The sequence below is a fragment of the Peromyscus californicus genome, unplaced genomic scaffold, assembly GCF_007827085.1.
Source record: "Peromyscus californicus insignis strain IS unplaced genomic scaffold, ASM782708v3 Scaffold_14__1_contigs__length_90479793_seg_2, whole genome shotgun sequence".
Taxonomy (NCBI): domain Eukaryota; kingdom Metazoa; phylum Chordata; class Mammalia; order Rodentia; family Cricetidae; genus Peromyscus; species Peromyscus californicus.
In genome coordinates this window covers 72,859,701-72,878,994 of record NW_026294436.1, presented here as the reverse complement: position 1 = coordinate 72,878,994, position 19,294 = coordinate 72,859,701, and the positions used below count along the sequence as shown (strand labels likewise).

The 19,294-nt window shown below is 44.0% G+C and overlaps 1 protein-coding gene across 16 annotated transcripts in view; it reads right to left on the bottom strand.

The window, feature by feature from the left end:
* Positions 1-19,294, bottom strand: part of Esrrg (estrogen related receptor gamma) — a 631,549-nt gene that overhangs the window by 146,219 nt on the left and 466,036 nt on the right. For all 16 annotated transcript variants that reach the window (XM_052737972.1, XM_052737973.1, XM_052737964.1 and 13 more), the window contains one exon: positions 7,503-7,619. In XM_052737972.1, coding sequence (XP_052593932.1) covers positions 7,503-7,619 — 117 coding nt within the window. The remainder of the gene's footprint in view (positions 1-7,502; positions 7,620-19,294) is intronic.

Genomic DNA, 19,294 nt, shown 5'->3' with positions numbered 1-19,294 from the left:
TGTATGAGTGTGTGTGCACATGCACACGTGTATGAAAGTACAAGCACGTGTGTGTGTGTGTGTGTGTGTGTGTGTGTGTGTGTGTGTGTGTGTGCATGTGTAGGCCAGAGAAGAAACTCAGTGTGCTGAGAACATCACCCACCTGCCTACAGTTTACCAATTAGGCTAGGCTGGCTGGGTGGCTATATCTCAGAGATCTGCCTGCCTCTGGATTTTTATGTGGATACTGGGGGCTGAGTCATCAGACTTCCAAGGCAAACACCAAACTGAGCCATCTCCTCCCCAGCCAAGTTCCTATTCTCCCAGGGGGAAAAAAAAACATTTAAAGAATTTTCAGTTTTGGCAAAATCAATGGAATAGTACATCATCATCCATAGCTACTGCACCATGGCCTTATCATAATTCCAACCTCCTCCTCTTCATCATCATCCCTGCACTTGTTATCACAGTGTTTGGATGCCATATGCTAGGATAATGTTCTTGCAGCCATGATGTAATTTGAAAACCAAACCTGCATGATGTCAGAAGAAAAGGGGTAGGTGAGTCCACCTGCTCCCAGGTACAGATGGCCACACAGAGTCTCAGGACCTAACAGCCTTGCTCATCCCAGCACAGGCAGCGGAAAAGTCAGTGGCAGCAACGAAAGCGCAACATCTTGTCAGGTTCTGGGCCATGTGTGGAGATTTATGAAACAAATTTCACTTTTGTGGCTTTCTCCCACTAAGCCACCTCCTCCTTCCTCCTCTTGGACCTCTCCTCCCCGCTCTTCTCCATGCTGAAGCTGAACAAGTATAATGTTGCTGAGGAAAATATCCTGTTGTGTGAAAGTCTCGATTCCATTCAAAAAGGGGTAAAGCAGGGTCACGGAAGAGGTCTTGGTGCTTAAGCATGAGCACTAGACTTCAAATACCCAGAAACCCACGTAAGTGCCATGACCTACTGTAATTTGGGGTTTCACGGAGAGCCTGCCTTAATGCAGAAGACTCAGAACTGTAACTGAGGATGATTCCAGATGTCAACCTTGGGCCTCCATATGCACCAGCATGCATACGCACCCATGCGCACCTATACACATACAAAAACATTCATCCATACATACACATACATTGCAAACACACACACAAAACTGGGGAAATGTAAAGAAATATTTTCTTTTCCTATTTGTGTGAGCTGTGCACAAATAAAGGCTAAGCTTTCTCATGAACATTTGAACAAAATTTCACTTACAGATGTCACAGATGTTCTTCTATGAAAGTCTTGGGAAAGCACCCTGAAAGCCACTGACATTGGGCCAGGCTAGACCTCAGGGCCGGGCAGAACCAGAGAAACCTCTGGCTACAGACACATTTTACATGGAGCAAGATCTTGCAGCAGGTCAATATGATACACATATGCATCATATACATATCCATATACATCATATCCATATACACATGATGCCCAGGTTCAGGCTCCTGGCATCTCCTGCTTATCATAGCCCAGACTATGTCCACTGAGCTCTGAAACTCTTGCTTATCCTAAGAACCTCTACCAGCAAAATCCAGCAAGTTGGGAAAACGTCATAACTCATCGCACTTCCAGGAAGCAAATCCAGGAATCCATTCAAATTCAAAGCCTTGAGTCTAGGTCCATCTGACCCCAAAGGCTGAGCCTTACTGTCTCTGGCAGCATTAGCTGACATGGGACTGCTCCTTTCTCTGGGCCACAGGGCATGGTGGGTGGGGCACATCTGGTCCCTTCTTGGTAGCAGTGCTGAGGATGGAACACAGGAAGGAGCATATGCTAAGTTGTCCACAGCACCCCCTGCAGTATCTTCTTCAATATCCACAACTCAGATGTTGAGCCTCATAGTTAAAAAGCTTTAGTAGCAAGTTTTGGGGGAGGGGTTGTCTTGTTTTTGGTTTTTCTGAAAATGGGGTCTAATGTAGCCCATGCCAGCCCTGAATTGATCTTCCTGCTTCTGTCTCCCAAATGCTGGGACTACAGTCATGTGCAACCACACCTAGTAGTAGCTGTTGTTACTTTGTTTGTTTTAATGTCAAAAAGGGAACAAAGTCCCTTGGAATAAAATACTGAAACTGGTCCTCTGTATTGCCTGATTCATCTGCACTTTTGTACAGACCCTGCTCTGGCTGGGCAATATGCTGCGTGCGATTCGAGAGTGAGGAAACGCACAGGCTGGCAGGCTTTACTCCCAGCACAGGAGGCAGAAGCAGGAAGATCTGTGATTGATGCCAGCTCCTTCCCCAAAGTATGTTCCTGGCCAGTCAGGGCTACTGACTGAGATTGTCTCAAGAAAGCAAATACATACAAACACACACACACACACACACACACACACACACACACACACACACACACACACACACAAAGAACCACAACAAAACAACAAAACAAAAAACAAAACATGGATTATCAATGTGAAAAAACAGGAAAATCCCATTCAAGTCTTTGATGGATTCTATCCCTCTACAGAATTATTGCCGCTTTCTTGGAGTGGCTCCTTTTGTGATCAACAAAGAGAAACCAAACCCGTGTGCCATGACATAGCCTTTACATGACCAAGGAGATGGTGCTAATTAAAAGCGTTTGACCAGATTCCCAGGTCCACTTTGACCAGTTGTGGAGGGGGGTGCTTCTTTTTTTCCTACAAATAAGCAATTTGAAAGTCGGGAAGAGTTAGAGAAAGAAAGAAAGAGGAATGCTGACAGCAGATATGCTACAGAGGTGTTTCCTCTGACATCCAGTATGGCAGAAGACTGGAAAAATAATGCTGGTCCATCAGGACACTTAGCAGCCCAGGAGAGTAACAAGAGGGACAAGGGGCTTGTTAGTGTGCTGGATGGTGCAGACACGGTAGCATCTGCTCAGCAGCACTTCTCTGAGTTTTGTTATTGTGTGACTTTTTTTCCTCTCCAACACTAGTGTTGACGACCCTTCTGTTTGTTTCAACTGGTAAGGATTTTTTGGTGTGAATGAGCATGATCGTGTGTGTGTGTGTGTGTGTGTGTGTGTGTGTGTGTGTGTGTGTGTGTGTGTGTTCCTGTGAGTATACATGCACATATTCATGTGTATGCATGTTTCTGTGTGTGTGTGCCCACCTATGCATGCATGCACATATAAGTGAGAGAACACAGACTGTGGGTGCTCATGTGTGTAGAGACTAAAGGTCAATGGCATCTGTCTTTCTGAATCACCTCTCCATATATCCATATATATACATATATATATATATATATATATATATATATATATATATATATATATTTATGTGTGTGTGTGTGTGTGTGTGTGTGTGTGTGTGTGTGTGTGTGTATTTTTGGTGGCAGGGTCTCTCATCAAACCTTGAATTCATATACAGACAAGACTTGCTAGCCAGCAAGTCCCTGGAATTATCTTGTCTACACCTTGTGAGTTCTAGGATTCCAGGCCTCTGCTATGCCCACCTTTTGTGGGTTCTGGTGGAATACACTCAGGTCCTCATGCTTGCATGGAAAGCATCTTACTGACCGAGTCACCTCCCAGTTTCCTTAACTAGTAACAAGTATTTGACTCAAAAATTCCAATCCGGGGTCTGGAGAGGTGAATCAGCCATTAAGAGCACTTGCTGCTCTTCCAAAGGACCTGAGTTCAGTTCCCAGCACCCAAGCTAAGCAGCTGGCAGTCACCTATAACCTCAGCTCCAGGGGACCTTACACCCTCCACTGGCCTCTGAGGACAACTGTCCCCTTGTGCAGATACCCAGATACATGATTAAGAATAAAGGAGATCTTTTTTTAAAAAAATCTAATCTCAAGCATCAAGCCTAGTTCACTTAGATTTCCAGTGCCGGCTTATGGGGAGACAGAAGCTATGGACATTTATTCCTGTGTCTTAGTTTACCCACAAAGTCACTCATTCCCTTTCCCTCCTGGGCCTACACTTAGCTATCTTCTCACAGGGACACACCTCAATTAGTAGAAATGCCAGTCAGTATGACTAAGAATTATCATTTTTTAAAACAGTCAAGGCCTCATTTTTCTATAAGCCTGCTTTTTAATGAAAACCTCCTTCATTCTCTCCCCTCAGGCAGTACTTTATGGTACACTTGGCGAACTGAATAAAAGATACCTGTTAAAGCAAGGAAGGCTTCCATCGAGGCTGTTGAAATCTGATTTCATCTCAGATACGAGAACTAATGTTGTTTTTTGTTTAACTAGATTTTGCCTGTCAATTTCCAGACCTGCTGTGCCGTCCGCCTGTATGGACTGCTGTGGTCAACATGGGGGTTGTAGTAGCAAATTTTATTATGGACTGGTAATTGAATTGAACAGGTTTACATTTGAATAGATTTACTACACCATGATCCCTGACATACTGCACGGGACTCAAATCCCTGCACATCCATAAAGATACGTTTAAGAGGGTATCACCCTATCCAGGCCTAGGGAGCAAGCCTTGAGCCACGGAGATGCCCTAGCATAATTGTGCATTTATATGCAGGGTGAAATGCAATATTTCACTGTATTCTTTAAGCAGAAAAGAAAAGAAAACAATATTCCACATTTACTCACACCATCCTATCTCTGCTTTAAGGGTAACGGGCTCAGAGAAACAATATTTTGCCGTCTGCGTGTTCATGAGGAAGTAAATGGGAAATAAATTATTATTTGAGCATGGCAGCAACGGCAGCACTTCCCTTGAAAACACATCCTCTGAAGGCGTGCTAGCGAGTGCTGAAGAGGTGCGAATCACAGATAAGCACAGCCCGATTTACTCCGAGCAACAGTGTTTAATTAAAGGCCTCGCACACATCTGCCTTCACTCTTGCCTCCCTTCAGACGCTCTCCTAGAAACTACGAGAAACATGATCTAAGAAAGAAGACGTGTCCCTGTTCATCTTTAAAGTTGAAACAGCAATCAGATGAGTAAATTACAGTATTGAAATCAAACTAATCAAAAACTCCCATCTCCCTAGAAATGGGGGCGTGTCTCTATGCACTTCACTGTTTGAAAACAAAATCGAATCTGAGGTGTACTCACAGAAGGCTTTCACTGATACACGACTTCCATTACATTTAAACAAATGGATTGCTTTTTTTTTTTTTGGTTTTTCGAGACAGGGTTTCTCTGTGTAGCTTTGCGCCTTTCCTGGGACTCACTTGGTAGCCCAGGCTGGCCTCGAACTCACAGAGATCCACCTGCCTCTGCCTCCCGAGTGCTGGGATTAAAGGCGTGCGCCACCACCGCCCGGCTTGGATTTCTTCAATTTCCAGGGGTTTGCAACCTTCCACTAACCTTTACGTTTGAGCACAAGTTTAGTTTAAATCTCCCCAGAGTAAATGGTAACATAGACATAACCAAGACCAAAACCCAACTGTCCATCACTTATAACATTCTGAATTATGTTTTTATGGGATTTTCTACAGCATGGGGAGGGGGTGGTCTACCCTGTGAATTAGTATCTGTATGCTATTCTACCAGAGGGCTTAAGGCATTGGCTAAGCAAACTTAGAACCTTAAAATAGTTTATCATCATCATCATCATCATCATCATCATCATCACCAGAACCTAAAGCAGCAGTTCTCAAACTGTGGATCTCAACCCCTTTGGGTATCAAACGACCCTTTCACAGGGGTTGCCTAAGATCATCAGAAAACACAGATTCTTACATTATGATTCATTGCAGTAGAAAAATTAGTTTGAAGTAGTAACAAAAATAATGTTATGGCTGGGCATCACCACCACATGAGGAACTGTGTTAAAGGGCCACATCGGGAAGGTTGAGAACCACTGCTCCAAAGGAATCTGGCTTGTACTTCACTTAAGTGGGTGGGTTTGCTTTTCAGTCATGTGTTCAGCTTTGTCAAAATTACCCTTTGCGCAGTTTCATAAACATATTTACTAGCAATCAAGCAACTTGGGCAGCACAGGACCTGGAAGAGTGTCTGGTGTGTGGGAAGAGCTGCATGTAAATGTAGCGGATGGGTTGGAAACCAGAGGTTTTCTGTGCAAACTCCTACTGGGACCAAAGCCCCAAGATGCGAAGTGCCCCATCCTCATTTTTATTTCCAGGGTTACCCGGTCACCAGACTTCATGAATCCATCTTTCCTCATCCCTGAGCTTATGACACCCACTTACATGGGTCTGCCTCTACCATTCTTCCTCCTGACAGAGTCTCCCTCTCCCCCTCATATTCATATATCACATATGGTATATATAATCATATCACTGCATATCTTTCCCCCTTTTTTTTGACATCCTGTGGTGGTTACCTTCCTGCAACACTTTCAAGTTATAAGTTTGCTGACAGCTGTTTCTCAAGGAAAAAGCCAAGCTGAAGATGAGATGGAGAAATGAAGGGGTTTTACTTTTTCCAGTAGACAAATAAAGGGCAGGTGCACAGGGCAGGAGTTCCACGGCCCTGCATTCCATCGCTGCGCTCCTTCCCCTGTGATATCGTATACCAAGACAGCACTGGACAGGTACAGGCCCGGTGGAATTATGCAAATCTAGTGACTATGTATTTAGTGAAGCTCTTCGTTCTCATTTGCAAATATGTGAACTTCAATTGTAAAACAAAAAGGTGAGGGGTAGAGATCTGCAGTGATAATACATAAATTCTGAGGTGGCAGATCTATAGATAATTAACCTAACTTTAGTTCCAAACTTCCTTCCATGAGCACATGTTCATCTTGGTGCTTTATGAAAACATCAAATTCACTTTAAACTCCAATGGGCTTTCTGAATACAAAGAAAGGGTAAGCTGTGTGCAGTATGTAAAATGTATTTCTACAAATATGCATGTACAGCGATTCATTAAAAAAACAACTCCTAGGGGTAGGTTTCTCAGAGAAAAGGAAAAATGTTACTCTACCTCCAAGCTGATGATTACTTTGTCTAAGTAAGCTGAACTATACAAATACGGTGGGGCCTCTGACATGTGGGGGCTAGCAGAGTGTCCTCCACAGCCGATGGGTTCGCTTCCTATTGCGAGAATGATCAAGTATGGAAGCCCATTCAGTGTGTTTAGCACAGGATCTACATTCCCTGGCTTTATCTTCTGTTGCTGGGTGCTATTCCCCACTGAAACCAAGCAAAGCAATCATAATGTCAAAGCATCAGCCCTATTCTACCAGAGAAAGTAAGTACTAAAGATATGTTTGGAAAATAATACCTTAAACCCAAAACTGGCAATTAAAAAAATTGAGAAGGGGGATGCATTGTGAGCAGCCTCTTAGCTTGTCTCCATCTTCTTCCCTCTGTAAACTGTAAAGATCAAAGGACCAGGCCCATAAGCACTGTGGGGAATTCAGGTCAGATCACAACCTTCTGGTTGGTGTCAAGCTGCTAGCCATGAGGTATCGGAAACTCAGGTTTTATGGGTGTTCTGCCATCAGATTCGGGGCCCCTACTGACCCCCCTTTTGTGGTGTCTATGGAACTGGTCTTGATCCCGGTTTTGATTGCCACCACCAGCCCCCCAAGCCCAGAGCATAGGGTTCTGAGCAGGGCCACTTACCTTCTTTGAGCATGCCCACTTTGAGACACTTCATGAAGCGGCAGGCCTGGCAGGATTTGCGCCTGCGCTTTGTGATCTCGCATTCATTCGTGGCTGGGCAGCTGTACTCGATGTTACCTACAGTGCAGAGTGGGAGGGAAAAGGCAGTCAGATGGGCTGGTCAGGAGAGATGGAAGCATCCCAGAGAAAGGGTAAACTCTGGTACCCTGAACCCCAAAGTCACGTGAGTGAGAGACATCAGGAATGGGACAAGTGCCCCAGCAAGCTGGATATGCTGCTGTGGCCATAGAATATGCCTCTATGGGAGCAGCTTGACATAAATTAGCACTTCCAGAGAGGTTGAGGCAGGAGCATTGCCCCAATGCCAAAGCAGCTTGGTCTACATAAGTTCTAGGCCAGCAAGGGCTACCCAATGAGACTCTTTCTAAAAATAGGGGGGAGGAATCTGATATGAGCCTCTTACGATCATAATCTACTTGAAAATTTCTTTTGTAATCAAAATATTCTGGAAGACTGTTACAGGATAGCAAACAATCGCTAAGCAAAGCTGACCCACACCAAGTATAGTCTTCTAGAAGAGATTCCAGAGCAGCCTATGCTCATAAAAACATAAACACCAGAAGCTGGAGAGACAGGTCAGTGGTTAAGAGCACTCACTGCTCTTACATAGGATGCGGGTTTGATTCTCAGCACCCACATGGGGCTGCTCACAACTACCTATAACTCTAGTTCCAGAGGTTCCGATGCTCTCTGCTGGACTCTGCTGGCACATAGAGACAAGCAGACACACACAGGTACACACAAAATAAAATAACTAAATCTTAAGACAAAAACAAACAAACAAACAAAAAACTAAACATGCAAACAAAATGTCACATCTGGATCCCAGTCTAGACTCATGCTTTGGGACAAGCTGCTTGTCCTTTGGCTGCATAAACCTCTCAGAGCTCAGGGACCCAAAGTGAGCAATTCCTGTTAGCACCTGGCATGCAGGGCAGGAACATAACTCTTGCTGCCCTTCTAGTCAGGCAGAACCTCCCAGGATGCTCACTGGTGGTGCTGAGGGTAAGGATGGTGGGAATAATGGCTGCCATTGCTATTATCATCTTTATGGTGCTTGTGACATTACTTGCATAATTAATTCCAAACACCATGGAACTGTAATGACAACAAACTATTCAGGTTATATTTTTAATAGTAGACTGTACTGTTTTTAGCTACATGTAATAATCTGAAATGAAAAAAATGTGTAGCTGGAAGATCTAAACTTTCAATGTTTCTCTGAAGACAATGAAGTGTGTGGGGTGTGCTCTAGGCAGCCACAGCCTTGTAAAGAGCTGCCTTGAAAAATAAAGGCTGTCTTCACTATCAGCCCCGTCGCAGAGTGCTTGAAGGTCTCCGGCTACTTCCTAACCCTTTCCCCTCGTGATTAAGTGCATTAGTAACCTAATGAAAATGCATCCTGCTTATTGCCCTCTTGGGAAGGGGGAGGTCATCGCACCGAATGCATAAATTGTCATAGGAGACGGTACGGGCATAATTGCAATTTTGCTGTTCCACGCTTGCTGTACTCAGGGTCCATCGAGTCCCCTGAAACATGCGCAGATCCAAGTAATTAGCATAGAAGGCTGCCTGGGACCACAGCATTGATGAAATATTTCAGAGTTAATCACACTTTGTAAACACTGATTTATATTGACTACCTTTCTGTGGACTGATGCCTCCTCATTAAATATCACATTAGTGCTTTGCAGGACTGTTCAAAGGCTTCACTACTCGCCAACTGCTAATTCACCAGGAAGTGATACCTAGCCACTTGGAACTACAGAAAATTGGTTAAGTATGCATGACTTAAAAAAAAAGTCTTGAGCATTATAACTTGAGGTAAATTGACTGGCTAAATTAGCATTCTAATTCAAAGCAACTACTTTTAAAATGAGGTTAGATAATAGAAGTGATATTAACTGCATTAACAGGAATAGTCACCATCACCGTCTTCAGAAATATCACTCAGGGGCTGGTGAGATATTTCATCTGGGAAAGTGTTAGCTGCAGAAGGCTGGCCATGTGCATTCATTCCCAGAACCCATGCGAGGGCAGGAGGGAGAACCAATTCCACATCATTGTCTGCTGCTCTTCACACAGGAGCACCAGCATCCACTCTCCTCATATTAATTAATAAACACTTTTTAAGAAAAATATTACTCAGGAAATGGACTGGCAGAATAGCTCAGCAGTAAAAGCTTTATAGGCCTGAAAACCTGAGTTCCATCCCTGAATTCCATAGTGGAAGGAGCTCAAACACACGCACACACACACACACACACACACACACACACACACACACACACACACACACTAGTAATAATAGTAATAATAATGATGATGGTGATGAAGGAGACAGGCAAATGATAAGGTAGATGAACCCTGGTCTGGTCAAAGCTGAGGATAAAGAGATTTGGAATCTGAGCAGTTTCTTTCAAATGTCCCAGAAATCTACTCTGTACCAAAGGAATGGTGCTCCAGTTTTGTTTGTTTCCGTTTTGGCTTTTGGTGTGGTACTGCGGATTGAACCTGGGACCTTGCAAAAGTATGCCAGGCTAGCACTGAGCTAGCCCCGGCCCTGTTTTTATATTTGAATTTTATTTTGAAACAGTTTCACTAAGTTCCCCAGGCTAGCCTAAAACTCATAATCTTCCTGCCTCAGCCTCCTGAGTAGCTACCACCCTGACTGACTGCTGGTAATTCAGTGTTCAGCTACCAGATCCTTATAGTCTCTAGGATTTTCTCTGTATTTATTTAAAAGGAAGCTAACATTTTCTCTATTAGAGAGGACTGAACAATAATTACAAAGACGGGAAAAATGCTTTAAAAAAAACATCATTTCTGGCCATTTCACATCTTTGAAACTAGTGTGATGTAATACATGGTTCACATTCCCATCGAGGCATAAACATTAACCCCATGCCTTTAACTCAGCGGTACAAACGTCTGCTACATGACGCACTACAACACACAAGTGTGTCTTTTCATCAGTCTTTGGAGATTATGTCCTCATTGCTCACGGCAGGACACTTTGAACAGGGACTGTCAGGCAGGCACAGGTTCACACCCGGATCTGTCCCTCCTCCAGGTCACAGACCTCCACCTTCCTCGATGTAGTTCAGAATGGGTGCCATGTACACTGTCTCTTCCCATGACTTCCTTTATCACATCTCTATCGTAATTTAAAAAAAAAGAGCTAAGCTTGGTGTTCACACCTATAAATCTCAGCACTTAGGAAGATGGGGCATGAGTTCCAGACCCATTTGGACCTTGTAATAAATAATAGAATAAATAAAATAAAATAAAACCTCTTCCCTAGCATATGTAAGGTTTTCTGTTTGACACCCAGCACCACACATGTGTGTGCTCACATGGACACACACACACACACACACACACACACACACACACACACACACACACACACACACATTACTGCTGCCCTTCTGAATTAAATCTAAGCTATCCAACTGCCACACAAGGTCCTCTTCCAATCTACTTTTCCAGCAATATAACAATTATTACCTCACATGAACTTCCAGATGCAGCCAATTTGATTTATTCATTTTTTTTTGCTGCGTGTCCTTCAAGACTCCCCTCTGAGAATGATCTATTTCTGCCCCTCTATTCTTCTTAAAATTATTTCCAAGACTCAGTGTTCAACTCCAATTCCACTCCAATCATTTATGAAAACTTCTCAGACCATTCTAGAAGGAAATGACTTCTGGGGATGCCTATCTTTTGAGGTGCTGTCATCTAATACATACAGGTCGTATTTTGTGAAGCCTTTGCATATGCATGCCCCCCCCCCCCACTAGACAAGAAGACTGTGGAGGACAGGAGGCAACTCTTAGGAAGAATGAACTTCTCCAACCAAGGGCTGTGGTAACTCAGGAGAGGAAGGCAAGGTTGGTGGTGGTGGCCTGTGCTTGTAACCCCAGAACTGGAGTGGTAGAGACGGGTAGAACTCTGAAGCTCACCGGCCAGCCAGTCTAGCGTAGTTGGCAAGCCACAGGTCAGTGAGTAAACTTGTCTCAAAAGAAGAAAAAGTGGACAGTGTCTGAGGAGTGATGCCCAAGACTGACCTCTATCCTCCGTGGGGATGTGTACACACGTACACACACACATATGCATACACATGTACATATGCATGCATGCACCTATGCTCACAGAGAGTATGCTTAGAAAATGTCAATGACTTCCTCACACAGGGAAAAATGTCTGAGCTATGCTATGAAAAACGGGTCAGTAATGACACTGGTGTAAAGGAATCTCCCCAAAGCCACAGGACACGCAAAGATGTCTTTCTAAGAACTTCCCCACCATGGGGTCAGGAGTGCGGCTCAGTAGGGACAATGCTTACGCAGAAAGTGGGAACCCTGGGTTCAACTGGAGCACTACTGAAAAACCAGGAATAGTGGCTTAGGCTTGAAACCCTAGCACTCTGGAGGTGGAGGCAGGAGGATCAGAGGTTCAAGTTCAGGCTGGGACAGAATGAGCCTTTATTTTAAATATTCTTTTTGCACAAAGCCGTCCTACATATTTATATCATTATATATATATATATATACACACACACACACACACACACACACACACACACACACATATATTTTTTTCAGTATATACTCAATTTAGATGGATGGAAATTGTTTACAATGAATTGGGTATCCTTGTGAACATTCTGTCTTAAGGAAGTCTTAATATATGAAGATGATAACCTTGATCTCACTAAGCAACTCTGGTTTATATTTGGAAAAACAAATCAGCATCACTCTAAATAAAGTTATTTGCTAGAGGGAAACCTAATTTTCAAGGCCTCCCACAGAGTTCCTCACATCACTGTTGTCTGTGGTCACCCAGCCGTCAACATCTTTGATCCATGTTATAGGCTCTTGAGACTTTATCCTTCAAATACCTTGCCTGTTGCTTTTAGGAGTCAATTAAAAGGAGGCATTCTATATTTGAAATGTGCCACCCCGAGCACCTGGATAACAATGTAGCAGACACTTTGGTAACGGTTCAAAGACTTTCTTCCCACTGGACCACAGCCTCTCTATGGGACACTTGTTTTCCTCCAAGTCACTACAAGTAGAAACTAGACAAAAATAAATAAATAAATAATGAAATGTTTTAAATCTCCGATATATTTGGGTCCCTGTAGCATTTATCCTGGATAAAAGCAGCCAGGGCACAGCAGAAGGTACTGTTCCCAGCACAGCACTCTCATTGAAAACAAAGAGTTTTCATAGATTATGGCTCGTGATTTTCTGGGACACATTTGTTAGATGGCACTGGGGACTGTGTTGGGCAGCTCCTGATGCTGTGGTTGGAATTTTCCTGGTTTTGTCAAAACTTGGGGAAGTGAAGTGCACTCTGTTGCAGAAGAAGTGGGGTACCCATGGAAGCTTATGGTCCTAAAACCAGGCTGATTGGAGGGATAGAGCAATTTATAATATCGTTTGGCAGCTTTTCAGAACGTCCCAGGCTCTGGTTACTTATTTCGGAGTCTTTTATACAATTAGCTTGCAGGCGATATAATTTTCTCACTTACTGCCTAATAGAATCTTGCAGCTTTCTGGCGGATGGAATAACAGGGTGTGTGCAGACTCCAGCCTAGGGTGCCAGCGGATAATTTGTAGATTCCTTTCAGTCACTTAATGGACTTTTACACTTTGGCAGTGAAAGAGCTGAATGATGGAAATTAGCATGGCATCTCAAAATAAAAATATATGTCAAACCTTCACTCCGATTCACACGACTCCCACAGGGCACCCACACCCTTGCGTTTAGAACCCCTAAGTTAGCCCTCTTTTCTAATCATCCCCGTACCATCATGATGAAGCCAACTCCAAAGCCACTCTCTGTTCCCCCTACTTGTTTTTAATTTTATTAACAAAACCAAAAGGCTCTAGGTGACCCCCAGGGCACTACAAGTGGGGTTTAGACAATTGTTCTCTAATATTAAGTGATTTTTTTTAAAAAAAATAATGGGCTTTGCTTTGGCAACACAATTTCAGAGTATCAAAAGTGTGAGGCAATAATCTGTAATAGTTTTGTTTTAAATACCCTGAAACAGAGAAAAAGAAAAGGGGAAAAGAAAAACCATTTGTGGTATAATAGCCAAGTTTGGTGTTTTGTTCGTTTTTTTTCTTTTGTTTTGTTTTCACTTTTAACAAAACAGAACATTCTTTGCTTTGCTTTTCATTTCCTGCTTTTAATTTTCTTTTTGATTCTAGCTGTTTTCTGTTTGCCCCACTTAAAAATAGAAAACAATACCACTACCATCTATAGCTGAGATTACACAATATGAGTTCTTTATTACCTGTCTGTAATGTTTTAAATGTCATAACTATATCATTGCACACGGAAGTTTGAGGAAGCACTCATGTGTATGCATATGTGTGTGTGGGTGAACAGAAGAGGACATGTCTGTCCCCTTTCTCACTCTCTGCTGTATTTCCTTGAGACAGGGTCTCTCACTGGCCCTGAGTCTCACTTTCTCTTTTCCGCTAGGCTAGCTGCCAGCCTGTGAGCCTCAGGAACTCTCTCGATGTGTGTCCCCTCTTCTCTCTTCTTTCCCTGGCCCCTTTTCCCCCTTTACTAGGGTCACAAGTACTGGCAGCCACACCCAGGCTTTTTTCCCCCATGGGTTCTCAGGATCTGAACTGTAGCATAAGGGTCATAATGGCCTGATAGCACACATTTTGAACATGAGACACAGGCTTAGTTCCTGAACAGGAATGAAATGTGCCTTAAGGAAAATAGACTAGAAAATACCACAAGCACGTGGTTGGCTGAGTCGGAGGGAGGGACAAGGCTTAGTTGGAAAAGTGCTAACACGGCATGGGTGAGGCCCTGGGTTCCATCCGCAGTCCTGTATAAGTCAGGCAGGGTGACACATGCCAGTAAGCCAGGAACCCTGAAGGCAGAGGCAGGAAGATCAGGAACTCAAGGGCATCCTCTGCCACATGGTGAGCTGAGTTCAAGGCCAGCCTGGACTACAAGAGATTGCCTAAAACAAACAAAAAGCAAAAGAGGCAGGCCTGTATCCTTTATATTGAATGTGAAAATACTATTGGGAATAACATGCCATAAAACAAGAGCAAATTATTTGTCCTTGATTTTTCTTCCAGTTGAACTGAGACACACCTTCCTCAGTTTCTTTAACTGAACACAGGCATTGTGATTACAGAGAGGCTGGAAGCATCATGTATGGCCATTGGAAATTAGCGTTTTAGCTAGCCTCTGGCTTAGGAGACAATGTGGCAGCAATGAGTGAGGGAACAAGAGGAAAAAAGAGGAGGAAACCAGAGAGTGAGAAGACAGTAGACTTAGCTCTACATTCCCATCCCTGGTTTATTCCTGGTTGGTGTGAGCCAAGAATTTTCAGTTTTCTGAATTACAAAGAACCACATTGTTTGGCATCCATGTAAGAATTATATGATAAAAGCTTCAAATCACATCTAGTGTTTCCCTTCTGAGAAGAAGGACGGCAAACATAGGGGTCCATTTGGTTATTCTCTATCTCCACTCGAAGACCTGAATCTGAGTTTGGGAATGATATAAAACTCCCTCTCAAGTTGGTGTAGTGATACATACCTGTCGTTCAGGAGGCAGAGGCAGGAGGATCTAAGCAAGTGAGTGCCAGGCAGCCAGGGCTGTACAGTGTGAGACTATCATTAAAAACCAAACAAGAATAAAACACAAAACAACAACCAAACTGTCTACAAATTCTTGCCAAGATGTGAAAATGAATGACTATCACTCCTCAGAGAAACACAAAGAGCATTGTTGTCTTGCTAACAACACTACAGTTCATACAGCCACTAAGGAGGAGACACAGATTGTGCAAACGTAAGGACAGAGGACCAAGTCGTTGGTTAGACCATCTATGAAGTGAATCTCAGACACAGGAGCCACAGCTGCTGTGAACAGTCCCTGCCCCCTCACAGGAGCCCAGAGGGGCGACTGTCATGGAGCAGGACCTGGCTCTCATTGGGATAGAAAGCCTCCCAAACCCTCACCCATGCTCTCTAATCCCAGATCAGTTTGTACTGAGACCCCAACATCCACCACCTTGCCTCATGTCTTTGTGGGGGTCTGAAGGTTCCAGGCAGCATCATTTTCTTTCCTCCTGGTCTTCTGCATTTTTATCTTCACAGCTATTACCCCCAGGGCTCCCAGGACTGAGTAAAGGTTCCTGATGCCGACAACCTCATCTGATGCTCAACTTTCAGGGAGCTTTTCCCTGCATTTACACAGCTTGACTCTGTGTCTGTGAACTGCCCCTCCAGACCAGCTATGCATCCCTTTACAGAGACATTCTAGGGCTGTGCACAGTGAAGTCAACAGACCATAGGGAGCACTCACTATTATTTTTTTTTCAAGACATCATCTTAATATGTTGCCAGGGTTGACCTTGAGCTCAAGTGAAACTTTTGCCTCATTCTTCTAAATAATTAGGCTTCAAGGAGCATCCCATAGTAGCTACACTACCCACTGACTTTTTAGGGATTCTGCTCTTTAATGTCCCATTTTAGAGTTTACAACCCAACTATTCATCAAAAAAAAAATAGACAGCAAGAAAAGAAAGGAAGAAAAAAAAGAAAGAAAGAAGGACCAAAGTTCATGTTTAGAAAGAGAATAAACCCTATGCTCTCACTCATGGGGAACCCAGCCTATACATGTCTATATGTACATATATTAAAAATGTACACGTGGGTATTACATTTAGAAAAGAGACCACAAAAGGGTAAAGTTTTGAAATATCAGATACTTACTAATGAGGTCACATGCTGAGTATATTGCTTATAAGTTCTCTTCAAAGAGACACTACTCTCCAGTTGTTTCAGCCCCGACATTTGCAGGCTACAGAGGGACAACTGTACACTGATTTGTCCCCTTTACAAGAGATCCTGACATCCACCCCCAGTGATCTCTAAAGGTGCCCCTGAAAACTCGGGTGGCAACACAAAGGACAGTAACCACAAACACTACCAGGGCCAGCTACCCTTCAATGTGCACACAACACCACCTACGGTGCTGCTGGGAGCTTTAAGTCCAGGAGACTAGGAGACACACCCAGAATCACCAAGCCCACAAAGTGCCAGACACAGGTTTTGAACCCAGGAAGCTTTGCTCCAAAGCCTGCACTCTTAAGTACAAGGCAATTCTGTTTAACTCTAATCTTTTAAAACGCATTACTGACTGTCATTCAAAGTAGAAAGGTGCATTTTACTTTGCCCTGTCCTCTGAGCAATTTCTTGGTGTGGCTCTTGTTACAGTTGTTGGACAGAATGGCCCTTGGGAAGGCTGACATGGGAGCCCGGGAATGAGAGGGTGAGGGGGGATCTTGGCATTGCTGTTTGCTATTGTCAGCCTTCTGGGACCAGGGCAGCTGTGGGGTAGGATAGGGTTGCTTTTAGAGAGTGGAATCTCTCAACACCTCAGGAAGAAATCCTTCATCCAGTCTCAGCTCCCCTGTGCTCTATGGCCAGTTTAATTCCACAGAAACCAAACAGAGCAAGTCACCAAAGCAACGGGTGTCATGTTGTACACAAAGCACTTGGAAGATCCCAGAATAATGCTATTGTTCACGAAGGGAAAGAGAGGACTCCATGGTCACCAGGGCATGTTCTAAAATATATTTAAAAGGTGGTGATAAATGTCTCCTAAAAATGTATTTGTTGCCGATACTGTGGTACACACACCTAGTATCCCAGCACTTTGGAGACTGAGGCAGGGGGACCTTGAGTTTGAGGCTAGCATAGGCTATACAGTAATATGCTGTCTCAAAAATCAAAATGAAGCAAAACCCAGGGCCTGACATTTGCTAGGCAAGTACTCCCCCAGTGATCTTCGCCTGCCCCTTACCTCAGTTTTTAAGTTTCTATAAGGCTAAGGACAAATTCATGGAGGTCCTTATGGAAGGGTCCCCATCGCCACAAGGAAGATGTCATATCAGAGCTGTCCATAACTCCAAATTTGCTGTCTTCCACAGCCAACATCATCTTTCTCTTCCTGTAAGCTATAAGCAAGTTACATATCCAGCCTCGAAAGCACATAAGTTTACAAGAAAAGATGGGCTAGGAAGATAGGTCAGTGTTTAAGAAGCTTGCTGTGCAGGCATGAGGAAGGAAATCCACACTCTCAGTATTCGCTCTTAAAGAGCTAGGCATGGAGGCACCTTCCTGTAACCCCAGTGCTGGATAGGAGGACTCGGGAGGCTCTAATCCCTCAGTCAGCCCCAGGTTCAGTGGTGGAAGAGATGACAAGGGATCTGAGCCTCCTGCCTGCCCTGGGGCATGCGCCGTGTGCACCCGTGTCTCTCACTTCTCTCGGGCCTTCTTCAAACGGAAACGAAGTAAAGAGGGCACATAGAGTGGTCAGTGGGACATGTTCAGGTGTGCTCAGATGCGATGGGAAGCATGCTCAGAATTGAAGCTCTAACTTCTAACCACAGGCTAAGGGTGTAACTCAGTCTGCAGGGTGCTCACTTAGCCTGGGTGCCATCCTAGCACTGTCTAAAAACAGCCCTGGTAGGAGGTGAAGGCCTGAGGATCAGAAGTTCAGAGGTCACCCTTCAGCCACACACTGAGTTCAAGGTCAGCCTGGGCTACAAGAGTATTCCTCAGGAACGATTTTACAGAAGTACTTTAAAATGTGGTTCTGTCCACAAATTAGGTAGATAAACCAAATGTGAGACAGCACTTGATGCCACAGAATGTAACAGTTTTCTTTTGTAATAAGAACTGAAAGTTCTCTTCCTTCTGAATATTATCCATTATTAGGAAGCAAGAAGGAGAAAAGTCACCCATTCTGAGCTGCCCGCTGCTGTGGTTGCAAAGTTTCTATCAGTAGACTACCATTCTCACACCAAAGCCTGGGGAGAGAGACAGCCACCTGGAAGTCTCGGTGGGTAAGGTGCCTGCTGCCAAGCCTCATGACCCGACTTCCATCCCTAGAAACTCAAGTCGGAGAGAAATGACTTGTAAAAGTTGTCTTCTGCCCTCTATACATGCACTGTGGCCTATGCGCGTGTACGCAGGGGCACACACACACACACACACACACACACACACACACACACGCACGCACGCACGCACACGCATGCACGCGCGCGCACACACACATATAAATACCAACCAACCAACAAAACGCTCAAGGAGAGCCAGGTCTGGTACCTCATCCCTGCAATCCCACAATCCCAGCTCTGGAGAGGCTGAGGCAGAGGAGAAATTGCTCCAAATTCCAGGCCAGGCTGGGCTACAGAATAAGACCTTGTCTCAGATACCAAACAAACTGAAAGCAAAGCCAGCCTCTCCCATGAGAGCTAAGGAGGAGCCTGTGACACAGAGCAGGGGGACACGTGTTTTCACGGTCGGTCTGGGACCAGTCAAGCCAGGTGTGGGATGAGGGCAGCAGATGAACGCTCGGGGTCAGAGACAGAAAAGCAGTGGTGACTGCTGAGCTCTCCAGCTTTAAACTTAGGGGATTTCTGAAAATAAGTGATAAAACACTAGGTATTTTTAAGCCTTAAGCCTGACTGTCTCCTTTCTAAAAACCCTTAATATTATCTAATCATAACTTTTGTACTATTCTTAATTCCCTACTTTCATTCTATTTTAACAACTTAATAGGAAAAAAAATTGTTCATGGACTACAATCTCTCCAGAAAAATGTAACCTAAAATTACCTAAAGCTTTAAAGACCTTTAACATATGCAAGGCAGTGTTATGACTGTG